The sequence below is a fragment of the Phalacrocorax carbo genome, chromosome 4 (genome assembly GCF_963921805.1).
Source record: "Phalacrocorax carbo chromosome 4, bPhaCar2.1, whole genome shotgun sequence".
Classification (NCBI taxonomy): Eukaryota; Metazoa; Chordata; class Aves; order Suliformes; family Phalacrocoracidae; genus Phalacrocorax; species Phalacrocorax carbo.
Window position 1 is genome coordinate 18,974,001 of NC_087516.1, and position 15,543 is coordinate 18,989,543.

Sequence of the window (15,543 nt, forward strand, 5' to 3'; positions counted from 1 at the left end):
ATAAACAAGTCAATATCATATGATATTGGATAGGTATGAAAAGTCAGGCTGTTTCTCTAACAAAAAAAAAAGATTAGCACTAATTGTTGTCATTTATATTTTTGATCCTAATATCCTAAATAGTAAGGTTGAAGGTACTGATAAACTCTGAGATTATCAGACTGCCAGTACTGCTATTGTTTAGTTTGTTAATTCTTCTCTTTCGTTGTATATATTCCATACTGTATGCATAAATGATGTGCACTTCTGCTTTAATAAATAAAGAGATAAAATGGATAAAAAGTCTTCTGCTTAAATAATAGGAATAATAATATACCAATGGCTATAACAAGTACATTTCAATTATAGGTTTATAAATGGATAATGCTTAAAATCTGAAGCAGTAAGACTGAAAGAAACTTCAGTGATATCATGAAAAGTGGTATCATTAAAAACTGAGAGATCAAAGTGAGCAGGGAAATTTAGTCTGAATATTCTTAGGAAAGTGGAAGATTCACTCCTTGCCATAGAAATTGCTGTGACTCATAATTCTGTCCATATTGCAGTGGTGATTGCCCTGTGTTGTGAAATATTAAATATTCGCTTGGGCAGTGTAGCACACCGTGGCATAGGGAGTGATCCTGCTTTACCATGGGAATGGATTATGTGTCTACGGTGTACAGCATCTGAGTCTCTAGGGAGTAAACAGAGCAAATGGAAATTAGTGATGCAGAGAGAACCTACAACTCTATCTAAATTTTTCTCACCTGCTTTGTGCTCCTCAGCATGGTACTGATACATACTACCACTGATATATACTACCTTGTCTTCTCTATCTGTAAAAGGAGATGAATAGTACTTTTCTCAGACATGAAATTTAATTTCTTTTATGGGAAGCAGGTTGGAATGATGATATAACCAGAAATAATGATTTACAGAACTAACGCTAGAATTTATAATTCAGATTTTTGATCTTCACAAGGAGATAAATATGTGCCTAGAGACATCTCGGCCACTGCCGATAGTATTGCTCCTTTTGTATCTTCATTATGAAGAGGAATAGCTGCACTGGATGTTTTATTGAAGAATAAACAAAAACCCATTGAAATTAATAAGAGGCTAAATTGTTTATTTTGTAGTCAAAGAATAACGGTGTGGCAGAATTTGTGGTTTCGGGTTTTTTTGGGGGAGGGTGTTGGTGTTTGTGGGTTTTTTTGTTGGTTTTTGGTTGTTTGGTTGTTTTTTTTTTTTAGAACAAGAGTTTAGGCTGAATTGTTAAGCATATACTTTTTTAAACATTTCCTTATTCTGTCTGTCTTAACTGATCTGTAGACTGGCCAAAAAGCTACACCTTGCTCAAAGAACATGAGAAACCATTTGGGTATAAGATTATCTTCATAAATAAGTGATGCAGATACATATGTCAGTATTGTAACAATTAACTGGAGAAGTTTCATTTGACTGATTGGAAGAGTACTTACTTGTTCATATATATTAATATATTTGCTGAACATAGAATAAACACCTGTGTGTTATAGAATAAAACACTCATGTTTGTTTAGTAAGCTCATGCTACAATGAGTTATATTTTTACCATGAGGTAATTTGAAACATGCTTCAATAGGTTCAGTTCACCTGAGCTGTTACTTTTAGAGGAACTATTCCTCCAGGATACTCTCCCTGCATTTACACCATAATGTAACAGTTCAGTAGCATCTGTGTTCCTGAAGACTTCATACTTTGGTTTGATTCTCAATACATAATTCTGAGATTAATTTTCATGCATACATACCTTATCCTAATACAGTAAAACTAGTGGTTGCCAAGACATGCCTCTGTAGCATTCAGAAAAGGTCTTAGATTAAATTCCTAGTCATACTGGAACTTTACAATTTCAGAGTATCGTTGTGTGATGATAAATGAAGGTTCATGTGCAGTAAAAAAAAACTGATCAAAAGTTTTCCATGTTAATGCAAACCACGTAACACAGAATAGAAGTACATATTTATTATTAAAATTTAGAAAGAGGAAAACTGTCTGGCATTTTCGGACTGAAATCCAAATCAGAGTTCTAGCAAAACACGAAAAAGTCTACCATTTCATTCCGTCCTCTTTGCGTTGGAAAGTCCATTGCTACAGCAGCTTTTGCGAATAGAGGCAGCTGCTGGTGTTAATGATAATATGAAATAATTTCTTTCCATCCTTCTCTTGAGCCATACAAAGACACAGTTGAAACCTGGGGCCATGGTTCCTTCCCTTACACTGTCACGTCACAGCAAGTTTTCATCTTACAGGAGCTTCGGTTTTACCGCTGCTGTCTTCCCTGACTCTGGGTGTGGTGGGGTACTTCATTTTCCATAACAGCAAAAACAGGGGAATACATAATAGCTCTTGCAAATCGCAGTATTGCTCTGGAATAGGTTCGATGTTTTAGAAGGCATGCATCATTAAGGCAACTGTGGTTGGAGAGGTGTCTCGGGCCACCCAAGACCTCACACACATCTTAATGAAGTCCAGAATCCAGTGAGTAGCTTGTGCCAGAGCAGGTTCACAGGCTCCCTCTCCAAAGAGCTCCTTAATGAACAAGTAGTGTCCGTCTTCTCCAAACCACCTAAATTTCTGTACTTTTTAAGGTGTACTCAGATGCAGGTATGTTGTAGGAACATGAATAGTACTGTGGAAAAAGCAAATCATAGTGAAAATAGCTGAAAAGGAGGGTTTCATTTGATATTCATACATGAATAGTTTAGTTAGTTTTATTATTTTGTGATAAATATCTTATTAATGCTGTGACAAGCTGTTACTTCTTCCACCAAAATCATTTGGTTGGACTAGATGATCATTGTAGGTCCTTTCCAAATGAACTGTCCTATCCTGTTCTAAAATATGGGAGTTTTTTTCCACCACCTTTGTATTCCAAGTGAAAACCCCCACGTCAAATTCATATATTTGATTTTCAGTAAAATAATTTAAAGAAATTCTCATTCAGTTTACTTCTTTAAATGCCCCGGAGTCTCCTTATCTCTGGTAGTTTGCTACCCTGTATGGTATGTATGGGGGATTTCGTTCAGAATATAGTTAGCTAATGTCAAAAATATTGTTTTCCAGTAAGAAAGAAGTACTAAGCAAGGCTTACTTTATTCGTGTCAGATATATTTAAATAAGGATTAAGGATGCTGATCATGGAATAGCCACCTTCTGAGCTGTTTTTATGAACTGGCATAAATGAACTGATAAGTATTCAATACTTAGTTTGAGGCAGTATTTTTGCCTTTTCTTTTAAATACCAGGACACATTACTCATTCCCAGGTACTCAGTATTTTACAAAGTAGAGAGTGGCAGTATGGATTTATGATATCACTGGTCAGTCACAGAGGGAGGTTAAACCGTAGAGGAAAATAAAATTACAAGTAATTAAATTTACAAGCAGGTTTGCCATCTTCAAAAGATTTATTGTTTCAGAACAAACAATGGTGTTAGCCACACAAGAAAACTGTGATACAGCCTTAGCAACATATGATATAGATATTATATGTGGTGTTTCAATTTATATAATTAAAAATTTAGCACTTCTTTTAAGGGTAAATGGGATATTCAACTGGGAACCATACATGGTGAGTAATAAAATAGCTGCAATGCAGTACTGTCTGCAGTTTTTAAGAGCTGAAGCACTCTATCAGGCTCATTAATATCAGGTTATCTGAGGGCTTTATCCTCAGATAAAAAAGCAGCAGCATATATAAGTTTTTGAGGTTTTCTGTGAGAGTAGGTTATTATATTCTATTGGTATGAATTTCAAATGTTAGCAGGATTCTAGGTTGGGGTTTTTTCTCTTATATATTTCTATCTACTAACCAGTAAATATGATAAATAGAAATGTACCATTCCTGTCCTGTAGGTTTGGCAAGGTCTTTCTGCTATTTCCACAAAGCATAATGTGTTATGATTACAAATGTATCCCAGAGGAGAAAAAAATAATTAACTGAATACATAAAATGAGGCTGATTTTTGGGGGGAGGGTGAGGATGAGAGGTTTCTTTTTTTTTTTGGTTACTAATTTTTTTCCCCATTCCATCAGTTTGTGAAATCCAGAAATCTACATCCTTCCAGGCATAATTTCAAATTAGACAAGTTAGACTGTAGTGTCATTGAAAATATCAGAATTAAATCCTTAATCTTTGGAAATTACTTTAAAAGATGAGACATATGTGATTATCAGTATACCATGCATGTAAACTGCCTTGACTAGGTTTGTTTAAAAAGTTGTATTTTATGTAAGCAGAATAATTGCAGGACTTATGAGACTGTGGATCTTAGAGAGGCTGTTGTATTTCTGTTTTACTGCTGGGTTTGAATACTTGGATAGGCTATCTTAATTTTTTAAAAAAAGTTAGTTAGGTGCAACATATTTAGTGTCTGATTTAGAAACACACAGCTGACCTTCAGGGCAGGGGTGGGGGGGGGAGAAGTATGCAAGTTGTTCAAACAATCACTATGGTTGGGCAAAAAGTCAGATATCTTTGTGCATTCTCCTCTGTGTATCTTCAGCTTGGTGTGGTATAAGGATTTGGATTGCTTGTTTTGCTTTTGAGGACATGGGGCTGCAGCCAGAATATTACAACTCTGAAGAATGCTTGACATATACTCAGCTTAAACATATCTGAAACAAACCGCTAGAAACGGGATGGTGCAGTCGCATCAGATCAGCACGGGTGCTCATCTGTGCATTCTCAAAGAGCCTCTTTCAGGTACTGCCAGCCTAACTTGCCCAGATGGCTTTTTGTGTGCAAATCTACTTAACCCCAGTATTACTGTGCCGCCTTCTGGCTTGAGGATGTTTCACACTAAAAGAGACTGAAGTTGTATAAGGCAGTTTTGGCCCTGAGCACTGGTTTGGTACTATATGAGCAGGGAAGTGTGTTGGAGGCTGGGTGGTTGAAGGTGCTCTGCCAGCCAGTGAATGAAGCCCACAAAGTTTCGCTAAGGAATTTTCTTGAAGAGTCAATGTCTAAAGTACTCCACTTCAGACTTAATAATTTGGAATATATCTCTCTAGGAATGATATAATAGAGTCAAGAACAGTCTAGTTGAAAGAATCCTGTAAGACATCTAGAATCTGCATAAAGATGAATTTATCAAAACATCTTACTAGGCCATCGTGCTTTATTTAAAAAAAAAATAAAATTGTAGGGTAGCCTTGGCTTTTTCATTCTAGCTGTTTACAAAGCATTTTTTAATCAAATCTGCTGTTCCAGAGGTATGCTAGATTTTGATTTAAGGTCTTGGGCTGTAATAATTATGGAGAATAATTTGTTCCGATGAAAGTATCTCAGTCAGATTGCTGGTTTCAAATGTGAAGACAGATTCCATCCTTTTCTTTCAAAAATACAGATTTGTTCTGTAAAAGTAGGGTGCTCTATTGTTTCGTGGGTTAAATTTTGTTGAAATGCTTAGACCTTCTCTCATTTTAGGGGTACTACATGCCATCATAAATTATACTCAGTATTCAAATGCTGCCTCTTTGAAATGGGAGGTGAAGTTCATACAGTTAGTGCAGGAAAACAATGACCATCAGGCTGAAAAGGAGATTTGCATCTTTCATCACAGCGGAATATAAGCTGCAAAGTCAAATCAGTGTAACATAATGACCTGCCAAATAGTCTGGTTTTATGCACAAAACAGATTTTTGCCCCATTTACCCAGAAAGTCACAGTGTACCCTGTGCTCCTTGTGCCCTTTTATTTCCTTTTTTTTTTTTTTTTTTTTTTGTGACCAATCTAAGAATTGTAGTGGAATGAGTTAAAATATCATAAAAAAAAGACCACACAGCAACTTCTTATTGAGTCCTTGTAAGGTCTGCAGTGTGAAATGTAACTGTAATTTATGCAAGAAGAAAAAGTTGAATGTTTGTTTAAGCCCCTCAAGGTTTTTATAAGGAAACTTTTTTAAACTGAGCAGATGAAAAGTTGAAACAATCAATAAGTAATTACTAAAAACTTTCCTGTTATAAGTGGGCATAAATTGTGTGTTGAAAATCATAGTTTTTATAAGTGAGGTAGAATTTTGCAATGAAGGAAGGAATGAATGAATAACTTACACTTTTGTTACATAAACAATTCTAAGAAAGTTTTGCAAACCAGCAGATGCATTGCAAAAAGATTTTTCTTGGACAACAACATTTGCCAACCTTACTTAGCTCTGCACGTTTAGAGGGATGCTTTACACAGTGCCTTGCACAGGAAGGCTGGGAGCCTTTGCAGTCAAGTAGTTCGTATTTCAAATGTGCTAAAATTAGCAAGGAACAGTGTACTTTACTTGAGCCTGTGCTACATGGAAATGTTGTTGACTGTGGACCCAGCGGTAAATCTAGCATGCTATTAGTTTGCCCTCTTTCACATGTGCATACACACAGACTTACATATGCACACATACAATCTCAGTGCATTCTTTATTGAGGAACAGACGAGCTAAGGAAGTGTGGGTTAGATGAGAGGACAGTGAGGTGGATTGAGAACTGGCTGAACAACAGAGCTCAGATGGTCGTGATCAATGGGGCAGAGTCTGGCTAGAGGCCTGTCACTAGTGGTGTTCCCCAGGGGTCTGTGCTGGGTCCAGCCCTGTTCAACATATTCATCAATGACCTGGATGATGGGATAGAGTGTACCCTCAGCAAGTTCCCTGATGACACCAAGCTGGGAGGAGTGGCTGATACACCAGAAGGCTGTGCTGCCATCCGAGACCTGGTCAGGCTGGAGAGCTGGGCCGAGGGGAACCTCATGAAATTCAACAGGAGCAAGTGCAAGGCCCTGCACCTGGGGAGGAACAACCCCAGGCACCAGCACAGGCTGGGGGCTGAACTACTGGAAAGCGGCTCTGTTGAGAAGGACCTGGGAGTGCTGGTGGACAACAAGCTGACCATGAGCCAGCAATGTGCCCTTGTGGCCAAGAAGGCCAACAATATTCTGGGCTGCATTAAAAGGAGTGTGGCCAGCACACCAAGAGAGATTATCCTCCCCCTCTGCTCTGCCCTAATGAGACCACATTGGGAGTACTGTGTCCAGTTCTGGGTCTCCCACTTTAAGAAGGACAGGGAACTCCCTGAGCAAGTCCAGCAGAGAGCTACGAAGATGATCAGGGGACTGGAGCATCTCCCTTAGGAGGAAAGGCTGAGAGACCGGGGTTTGTTCAGCCTGGAGAAGAGAAGACTGAGGGGGGATCTCATCAATACTTATCAATATCTGAAGGGCAGGAGTCAAGAAGATGGGCCCAGACTATTTTCAGTGGTGCCCAATGACAGGTCAGGGGGCAATGGGCATGAGTTGGAACACAGGAAGTTCCACTTAAACATGAGAGAAAATTTCTTTCCTGTGCGGGTGCCAGAGCAGTGGCACAGGCTGCCCAGGGAGGCTGTGGAGTCTCCTTCCCTGGAGACATTCAAAACCTGCCGGGATGCGTTTCTGTGCCCCCTGCTCTGGGTGTGCCTGCTCAAGCAGGGGGTTGGATGAGATGATCTCCAGAGGTCCCTTCCAACCCCTACCGTTCTGTGATTCTGTGAACCTGGCTCAATAACTGTTCCTTGTAAGTCCTTGTATTCATGCTAAGATTTGCATTTAGTCAAAGAAAGAAAGTTTTTACCATTATGTTTTATTAGATTTTTAACAGTAATGTACATATCGTCTCAGTCTTGTTGATCTTCCACTTTTTTTAATGATATAAAATGTTGAATGATGATACTCTACTAACTGTCATAAAAAGCGTAATGCACCATTGCCCATTGCCTATTGCAGTATATATTTATGATTGTGGTAGTGGTTTACGTGGATATATACATATGTCTGTAGTATAAACTAATCATTGATCATGACACAAATCACTACTGCTAACTTAGCCACTTTACGCACAATTTTTACATAGGTAAAATGTATTAGTCAATTAAACGGAAGTGTAAATGTAAATATTTGCTGTTTATACTTATAATGAAATTTTTTTAAAGGAAGTAGGCTGTTAAATCATGTTGCCATAACAAATGCTGAAGGCTGCTTTTTCATTCGTTGCCAGTGAATTTATTGTAAGAGTCATATCCCATTTCAAGATTACTTGGGTGGTTTGAAAATTAAATCACAGCTCACAGATTCTCTTTTTCCACACACAGTTAATAATAGTAAAATTGGGACTAGTTTTAAATATACCTTGCAAGATATTGCAGTGCAGTTGAACTGTGAACGATTTAGTAAATAGGATGTGATTTTCCATAAATTAACAGTGAATTAGGTAAAACAAAATTGCTGTCACTGTTTTTATAATTCTTTTCAAACGGATTATATTGATGTAAATTTGGTTAGACTCAGGCAGTGTGGAGTTTTGTGAAGTCCTCAAATTATTTTGTTTTAAGTTTGTAAATCTGAAAGAGATCTCCAGGAGTGATTACTAATAACTGGAAACATGAGCTTATGCTAGATTATGTTTTAGGGAAAGAGTATGTCAAAAGCATGACAAGAATCATCAACTAGATGATTCTTGCTTATTCACTTCATCTAAACTAGATCTCTTATTTCTATGCTCCATTTTGCAATGTTTCTCCTAAAAGCTGTCTCTGAAAAGGTAATTTAAAAGACGTCTCTGAAAAGCAAGATGTTGGGCAATTTTATGTCTCCTGTTAGGGGTTGGAGTGCGTTTGATATGCTTCTGGAATGAAGGGCCTGATTTTGTTTTAGCAAAATGAAATGTAGTTCTGCTCTGCAGACTTGACTGGAAATCCTAGTGTAGATACAGTCTGTATAAATCTGATTTGTTTCTAAATTTTATTCAGATGCTCAAGCAAGCCTCTTTGTATAATTTCTTGTGTATATGATGTCTATAGATAAATGCATCTCTGAAGGCCTTGAAAAGAAGATCTGATTTCTTAATTTTAAGGCTACAAGGTAGACAGGTCCCTTTGAAGGCATTCAGACATTTGTGAACCATGTACGTGGTAGGAACGTTTGGTCCAGTGCACAAAACTATAATCTGAAATGAAACCTTCAAACTGCATACAGCGTAGATATAGCACTAACGACTTTAATCTATTGATCATCTCCTATTGCACTGAATTACTTGTTAACGCGGTGTAGCATATGTGAAAAGCCCTGGATTCTAGTCTGATTTTGTTTTGGGTTTGTGTTTTTTTTTCTGTCTCCTGCTACTGTCTTTACTTCAGTTCTGTAGGTTTATTTCCAACATGGAACTGTGAAGGCCAAAAGGGTTTCTAAATTTCTGAAAAAGTGTTGTTTATTTATATTGATAGCAAAAAGTTATTTATGAATATTTCTCTTTTGGAAAAGACACTGGTTTCAGGTAGCCTGGTGCAGCTGGTCATGCAGGGATTTTGGGGATGAGCATTAGGTACCTGCTGCAGGATGGTTTTTGATGCCTTCTTTTAAAATATATGGTGCTTGCCAGTCCACAACAATATATTTCTGAGATCAGAAATATATTGGTCTCAGATGTCATACAACTTGATAGCTCTTGTTTCTCAACAGTTTGCTACTTGCACTTTTTGCTTGATTTTGGTCTTCCTTGCATAAAGCTGAACATACTATCAAATATTTGATGTCATGAGTTTGGAATGGGTTGAAAAGTAAAATCAATCAGAAGTTAAATCCATTTGACCTTCGTTGTTAAATTATGTAATGCTTCTGCTTTTTGTTGGGCATATATATTACTGTTTTGTAAAGGAGCTACTTAGTGCAGTACAGATAAACTAATTTGAGTATTATTGCTGCTTCTTTTTCTTGAACTGCAAATCAGTTAGGGTAATAAAATAAGCTTCATTGGAAACATTGACTGAACTGTAATGGCTGAAATTATTTCCTTACGTGTTCTTTCTGTTATACATAGAACGACATACATTTTAAGTTTAATTTAATTTTTTTTTTCTTAGTGATCTTAGCGAAAATCAGATTCAAGCGATACCAAGGAAGGCATTCCGAGGAGCAGTAGACATAAAAAATCTGTAAGTATTTTCCTCTCTCTTGTATGTATTCTAATGGTAATGCTTTGTCAATACAGTGTCCTTTTGTTGTCCTTTTGAGATCGCTTTTTCCTAAGCACTTTTATAGCTGCCTAAGGAATCGCTGCATACAGACAACATGTACCATTTGTTTTGGCAAAATACTTTAACTTATCTTAAGCATCCTAAAATTGCCCTATATGAAATCTAAAACACTTAAATGGAGTTGAATACAACAAGGCACTGTAACTATTTGCTTATGGTAACCTGAGTTTAATATTTGAATGTCAGCCTATTTTAAACATTTCATTGTTTCATGTGGAATAAAAATTTTGCCTTGGGTCTAAGAGTTTGCTTTTTGTTAGCTTGTACAAAAGAAAGAAAGAAAAATCATGCTATTATCTAGTTTTGCTAGCATAGATTTTTGTACTTGATGACTACTTTTCTTACACAGTTTTTTTCTGTGGTAAAATAAGTCTTTTCTAAAAGACAGATACTTGCTTTCCTGGAGCTAGTGGCCCTGAAGTTCATGGGAAGGTTTTGAATTCTTATGGCTTCTAAATGTGGAGATATGTGAGTTTCAAGACAAAGGAAGCCAGTGACTTTTCAACCTTCTGTTTAGAATGGTAGATCAGTTTAGTGGACTGAAAGAGCTGAACAACCTGAAGACTGTGATGAACTTGTATAGTAGGAAATATAAGGTCATGCATTCAAAAGCTATAACCCCTGCTCTAAGCTGAGGACTTATTGCATGAAAACAACCAACAAAGATGGATGACATACACTAGTGGGTTCCAGAAGGACTATGGAGCTGCCAGTGTGATGCAGCTGTGAAAAAATGTAATTAGTATCTTATGTGGCATCAATAAAAATAGGGAAGTATTAGGCTATTGAATGAGGTTTTAATGTACTTTTTATTGTAATATATATATTTATATATACACAAAATATACTATCTTATTGTAGTATATACTTTTTATTAATTGAAGTTGCCAGTGTTAAAGAAAGATGAACTTTCTAGCTGTATGACTTTGAAAACAGAGTGCTTTGTGATTATGAAGGAAACGCCATGATGTCATATCCCCAGTAAGAGGGGGCTGGAGAGGAAGCCTTTTGCATTTCTGTCTTCCTGTGATGGACTCTGCTTCATTCTGCTGCCCACAACATTGCACACAAATCAGTTAGGAGGGTGTTTTTTAAAAGGTTTAGCAGAATGCCCAGGATTTTGGCCTAGTTGATATGATATTTAGAAAATTTTTTATTTTTTTAATTAACCGTGGTTCTTCCCCACAACTAAGTCCTACCACATCTCAACGGAAAAACTATTATGTTCAAATCTATTATGTTCAAAAACATGCAAGCGCTTCTCAAAGTACCTTTGTTACTTTGTTTAATTGATGTTTTATGATTTTCTATTCAGAACTGGTCTCATCATTATTCATGGTCTAAAAGAGGCTTGGCTGCAAGGAGAACCCTGCATTTTTCTGCGTGATATTTTATATTTGAAAATTGATACAGCTACAGAAAGGAACTTAGGTAGTAAAAATAACAGCATCATTAAGATTTTGCTAGTGAGAGGGCAGTATTTTAGAATGTAATAAGTGTACTTATACATTGTGAGATAGTTCCAGTCAGAAACCTAATTAGGATGCTAATCTTTAGCTAAGATAATATTTATATCTTGGTGTGTGTTTTCAAGCTGAGGGACCTGAATTATGTCTAAAACTTGCATAAAACAGTAGATCTGCCCTTTAAAGCCTTTCTCTTTTGGGAGATAATTAAAACAAAACCGTTCATAAAGGCCATAGCATTGCCACAAAGCCCAAATCATATCTGTGGCATATAGTTTATTGTGATAGCATAAATACTACCGATGGTCCCAGGGAGAAAAAAAAAGGAAAAACACCTGTAATCTAAAATCTTTATGATCCCAGTACAGCTGAAAGTCCTAAGAAATACATTTCTCTGTGTTGTAAATGCTACCTACCTACATTCCTGGTCATTCAGGAAGACCACCTTATATGGTGTGAGGTATCTCAGAATGACGAGTGAGTTTGTGAGGTGAGGTGGGCGGATTCTAGAACAGCATTTATGTAACTAGATCAGGCTGTTGAGCCTTTCCAGAAACTTAGGCAAGAAGGAGATTTGAACCCTAGCCTTCTAGGGTTGGACACTACACTTACAGAAGGGTGATGGCAAGAACTGTACTATTTTTATTTCATCATTCAAGAAAATTAAGGAGACAATTGGTGAGTGATAGGTGTAGAAAGCATCACTCTGCACAAAAGGAAACTATGAAGTGAAGGAATTGAGCATCTTCTGGGTGATTAACCTAAGGTCCAGGAACAAAATATTTGTATATACTTACAGAGAACTGTCATAATACAATGCAATATTTGTTCTAATTTCAGCATTTCTTCTGTAACTGCCTAGTAGTTGACCATAATGTTAAAGACGTTAACCAAACTTATGGATGAGATAGGTGAGGGTACAACCTCTATTAGAACCTGTTGTAAATTCAGGATTTGCTTTGTCAGCCAACATTAATTACAGCAATTTCAATATCAGATAAAGAGACTTTTTTAAATGCAATAAGAGGTGACCATCCCATACAGTAGCTCTAGTAAGCTGCTTCAAAGGTAGTTTAACATATCTCTCAGAGGTTGAACTGATTATGTATTTTATTTTCCCAAATGGAGACTCACCATTCTCTTACTCCCCCTAAATATTTCTCCATCCAAATCAGGAGTTGGAATATTTTGGAAAACATTGTATTGTATCCAAAGAATGTTCTTCTAGTCTTCACTGAGAGAATGGAGTTAGATGTTAACATAGGTTATCTGAAGGAAATTGTTTCCTTTAAGGTTGATTATACTACTGTGATCTTTTTACTTCCTGCTAATACATTAGCTCTAGAGTTCTCTTAATGTTTCTCAGAAGAAGCTGTCTAGTTTCCATAAAATGTGGCCATGATACTTCCTTTCTGGACATCTTCTTAAAACCATTCACAGTAGAGATTCTGTAGAAATTAAAAGCAAAATGGGCAAAGTATTATGAGAATTGACAAGCCAGGAAACCTGCCACACCCTTATAGTAAAAACAACCAAAAAAACCCCAGCAAACCACATCAGCCCCCACAAATCTACTTTATATCTGTTTGGAATTTCCCATTTTCCAACTTGTTTCTTGCCTCTTGTCTTATAAGAGTCTGGCTTTGTCTATACCTTCCCTTTAGGCAGTTGTAGGCAACAATAAGATCCCACCTTTTCCCTTTCTTCTTAAGGCTGATGCCCATCTACAAAAAGGGCTGGAAGGAGGATCCGGGTTACTACAGGCCTGTCAGCCTGACCTCGGTACCAGGGAAGGTTATGGAGCGTTCATCCTGAGTGAGCTCACCAAGCGTGTGCAGGACAACCAGGGGATCAGGCCCAGCCAGCATGGCTTCATGACAGGCAGGTCCTGCCTGACCAGCCTGGTCTCTTTCTGTGACAGGGTGACCTGCCTAGTAGATGAGGGAAAGGCTGTGGGTGTTATCTACCTGGACTTTAGCAAAGCCTTTGATACTATCTCCCACAGTATCCTCCTATAGGAGCTGGCGGCTTATGGCTTGGACGAGTATTCTCTTATCTGGGTAAAAAAACATCTGGATGGCTGAGCCCAGACAGTTGTGGTGAATGGAGCTAAATCCAGCTGGTGGCCATTCACGAGCGGGGTTCCCCAGGGCTCAGTGTTGGGGCCAGTCTTGTTTAGTATCTTTATCAATGATCTGGATGAGGCAATTGAGTGCACCCTTAGTAAGTTTGCAGACGACACCAAGTTGGGCAGGAGTGTTGATCTGCTCGAGGGTAGGAAGGCTCTGCAGAGGGACCTGGACAGACTGGATCGATGGGCCGAGGCCAATTTTATGAGGTTAACAAGGCCAAGTGCACTTTGGTCACAAAAACCCCATGCAGTGCTACAGGATTTGGGAGGAGTGGCTGGAAAGCTGCCTGGCAGAGAAGGACTTGAGGATGCTGCTTGACAGCTGGCTGAACATGAGCCAGCAGTGTGCTCAGGTGGCCAAGAAGGCCAACAGCATCCTGGCTTGTATCAGGCATAGTGTGGCCAGCAGGAGCAGGGAGGTGATCGTGCCCCTGTACTCGGCACTGGTGAGGCCACACCTCGAATAATGTGTTCAGTTTTGGGCCCCTCACTACAAGAAGGACACTGAGGTGCTGGAGTGTGTCCAGAGAAGGGCAACGAAGCTGGTGAAGGGTCTGGAGAGCAGGTCTTATGAGGAGAGGTTGAGGGAGCTGGGGTGGTTTAGTCTGGAGAAGAGGAGGCTGAGGGCAGGCATTATCGCTCTCTACAACTACCTGAAAGGAGGTTGTAGTAAGGTGGGGGGGGTCGGTCTCTTCTCCCTAGTCACAAGCAATAGAACGAGAGGAAATGGCTTCAAGCTGCATCAGGGGAGGTTTAGATTGGATATTAGAAAAAATTTCTTTGCTGAAAGAGTGGTCAGGCACTGGAACAGGATGGCCGGGGAGGTGGTGGAGTCACCATCCCTGGAGGTATTTAGAAGATGTGTAGATGTGGCACTTCAGGACATGGTTTAGGAGGCATGGTAGTGTTGGGCTGGCAGTTGGACTTGATGATCCTAGACGTCTTTTCTAACCTTAATGATTCTATGATTCTATAAATGCAGTTCTCACAGCCTCTCTCCAAATGTCACCTGCTCCAGCCCTCCTGTCTTGAAGGTCCTTGTTGGACTCAGCCCAGCATGTCAGTGCCTGTCTTCTGCTGGCGAGGGTGAGACCAGATACACAACTCAGATGTCATGTCACAAATGCCAGACAGAGTGTCCTGGCTTCACTCTCACCAATACAGCCCAATACTTGGTAAAGAATGAAGGTCTTCAGAAGTGACAAAAAATGAAGAAAGCTTATTTTGTACAGGTTCCCCAGACTGGAAGCCCAGTATCCAGTATTTTGGCATTCCATATGTAGGAAAAAAAAACCCTAACTGCTCTGTCTCAAAGTCTTGATTTTCCTGTTCAACGGCAATGACTTGAAGAACAATCCACTTTAATATAGCTGCTGATCTGGGACTTGACAGAAGTTAGGGTGCAAATTCTGGAAATATAATTCTGAAAGTTACTCCTAACTTGCTAGTTTTTCAGGAAGAAGAATATGCACCAAGGAGTTAGGTTCTTCAGAGAACACAGTGGCACCCATTGTGGTTTGTTTTTTTAATAAATAGAAATTATCATATAAGTTGGAAATTACACACAGATTTTTTTAATATGCATGTTAGTTATGGTTTCATAACCCTCCCTGGTGATACAGTGCTCACACTGGATGTGAAAGATGTTTAAAATCTTCTCAGCATCAGGAATTTGATTTGTATTTAAGATGGTAAGAAAATGCTTTAGCTGCACAGATTATAAGTTTGAATGGGTTGTTTCTTGAATCTGGTTACTAGGAAGAAAAATAATTGGGCTTAAAACAACAAACAAATGTGAAATACTGCTGAAAGGACAGTAGTGCTATGCTCAGTTTTTGAGAAGTAGATTTTGGCCTCTGCTCTGATGATTATG

The 15,543-nt window shown here is 38.4% G+C and overlaps 1 protein-coding gene across 4 annotated transcripts in view; it reads left to right on the plus strand.

Annotated features, from left to right (window-relative positions):
• The window catches only part of SLIT2 (slit guidance ligand 2), a 283,621-nt gene that overhangs the window by 152,850 nt on the left and 115,228 nt on the right, over positions 1-15,543 (plus strand). For all 4 annotated transcript variants that reach the window (XM_064449221.1, XM_064449223.1, XM_064449222.1 and 1 more), the window contains exon 5: positions 9,900-9,971. In XM_064449221.1, the coding sequence (XP_064305291.1) occupies positions 9,900-9,971 (72 nt within the window). The remainder of the gene's footprint in view (positions 1-9,899; positions 9,972-15,543) is intronic.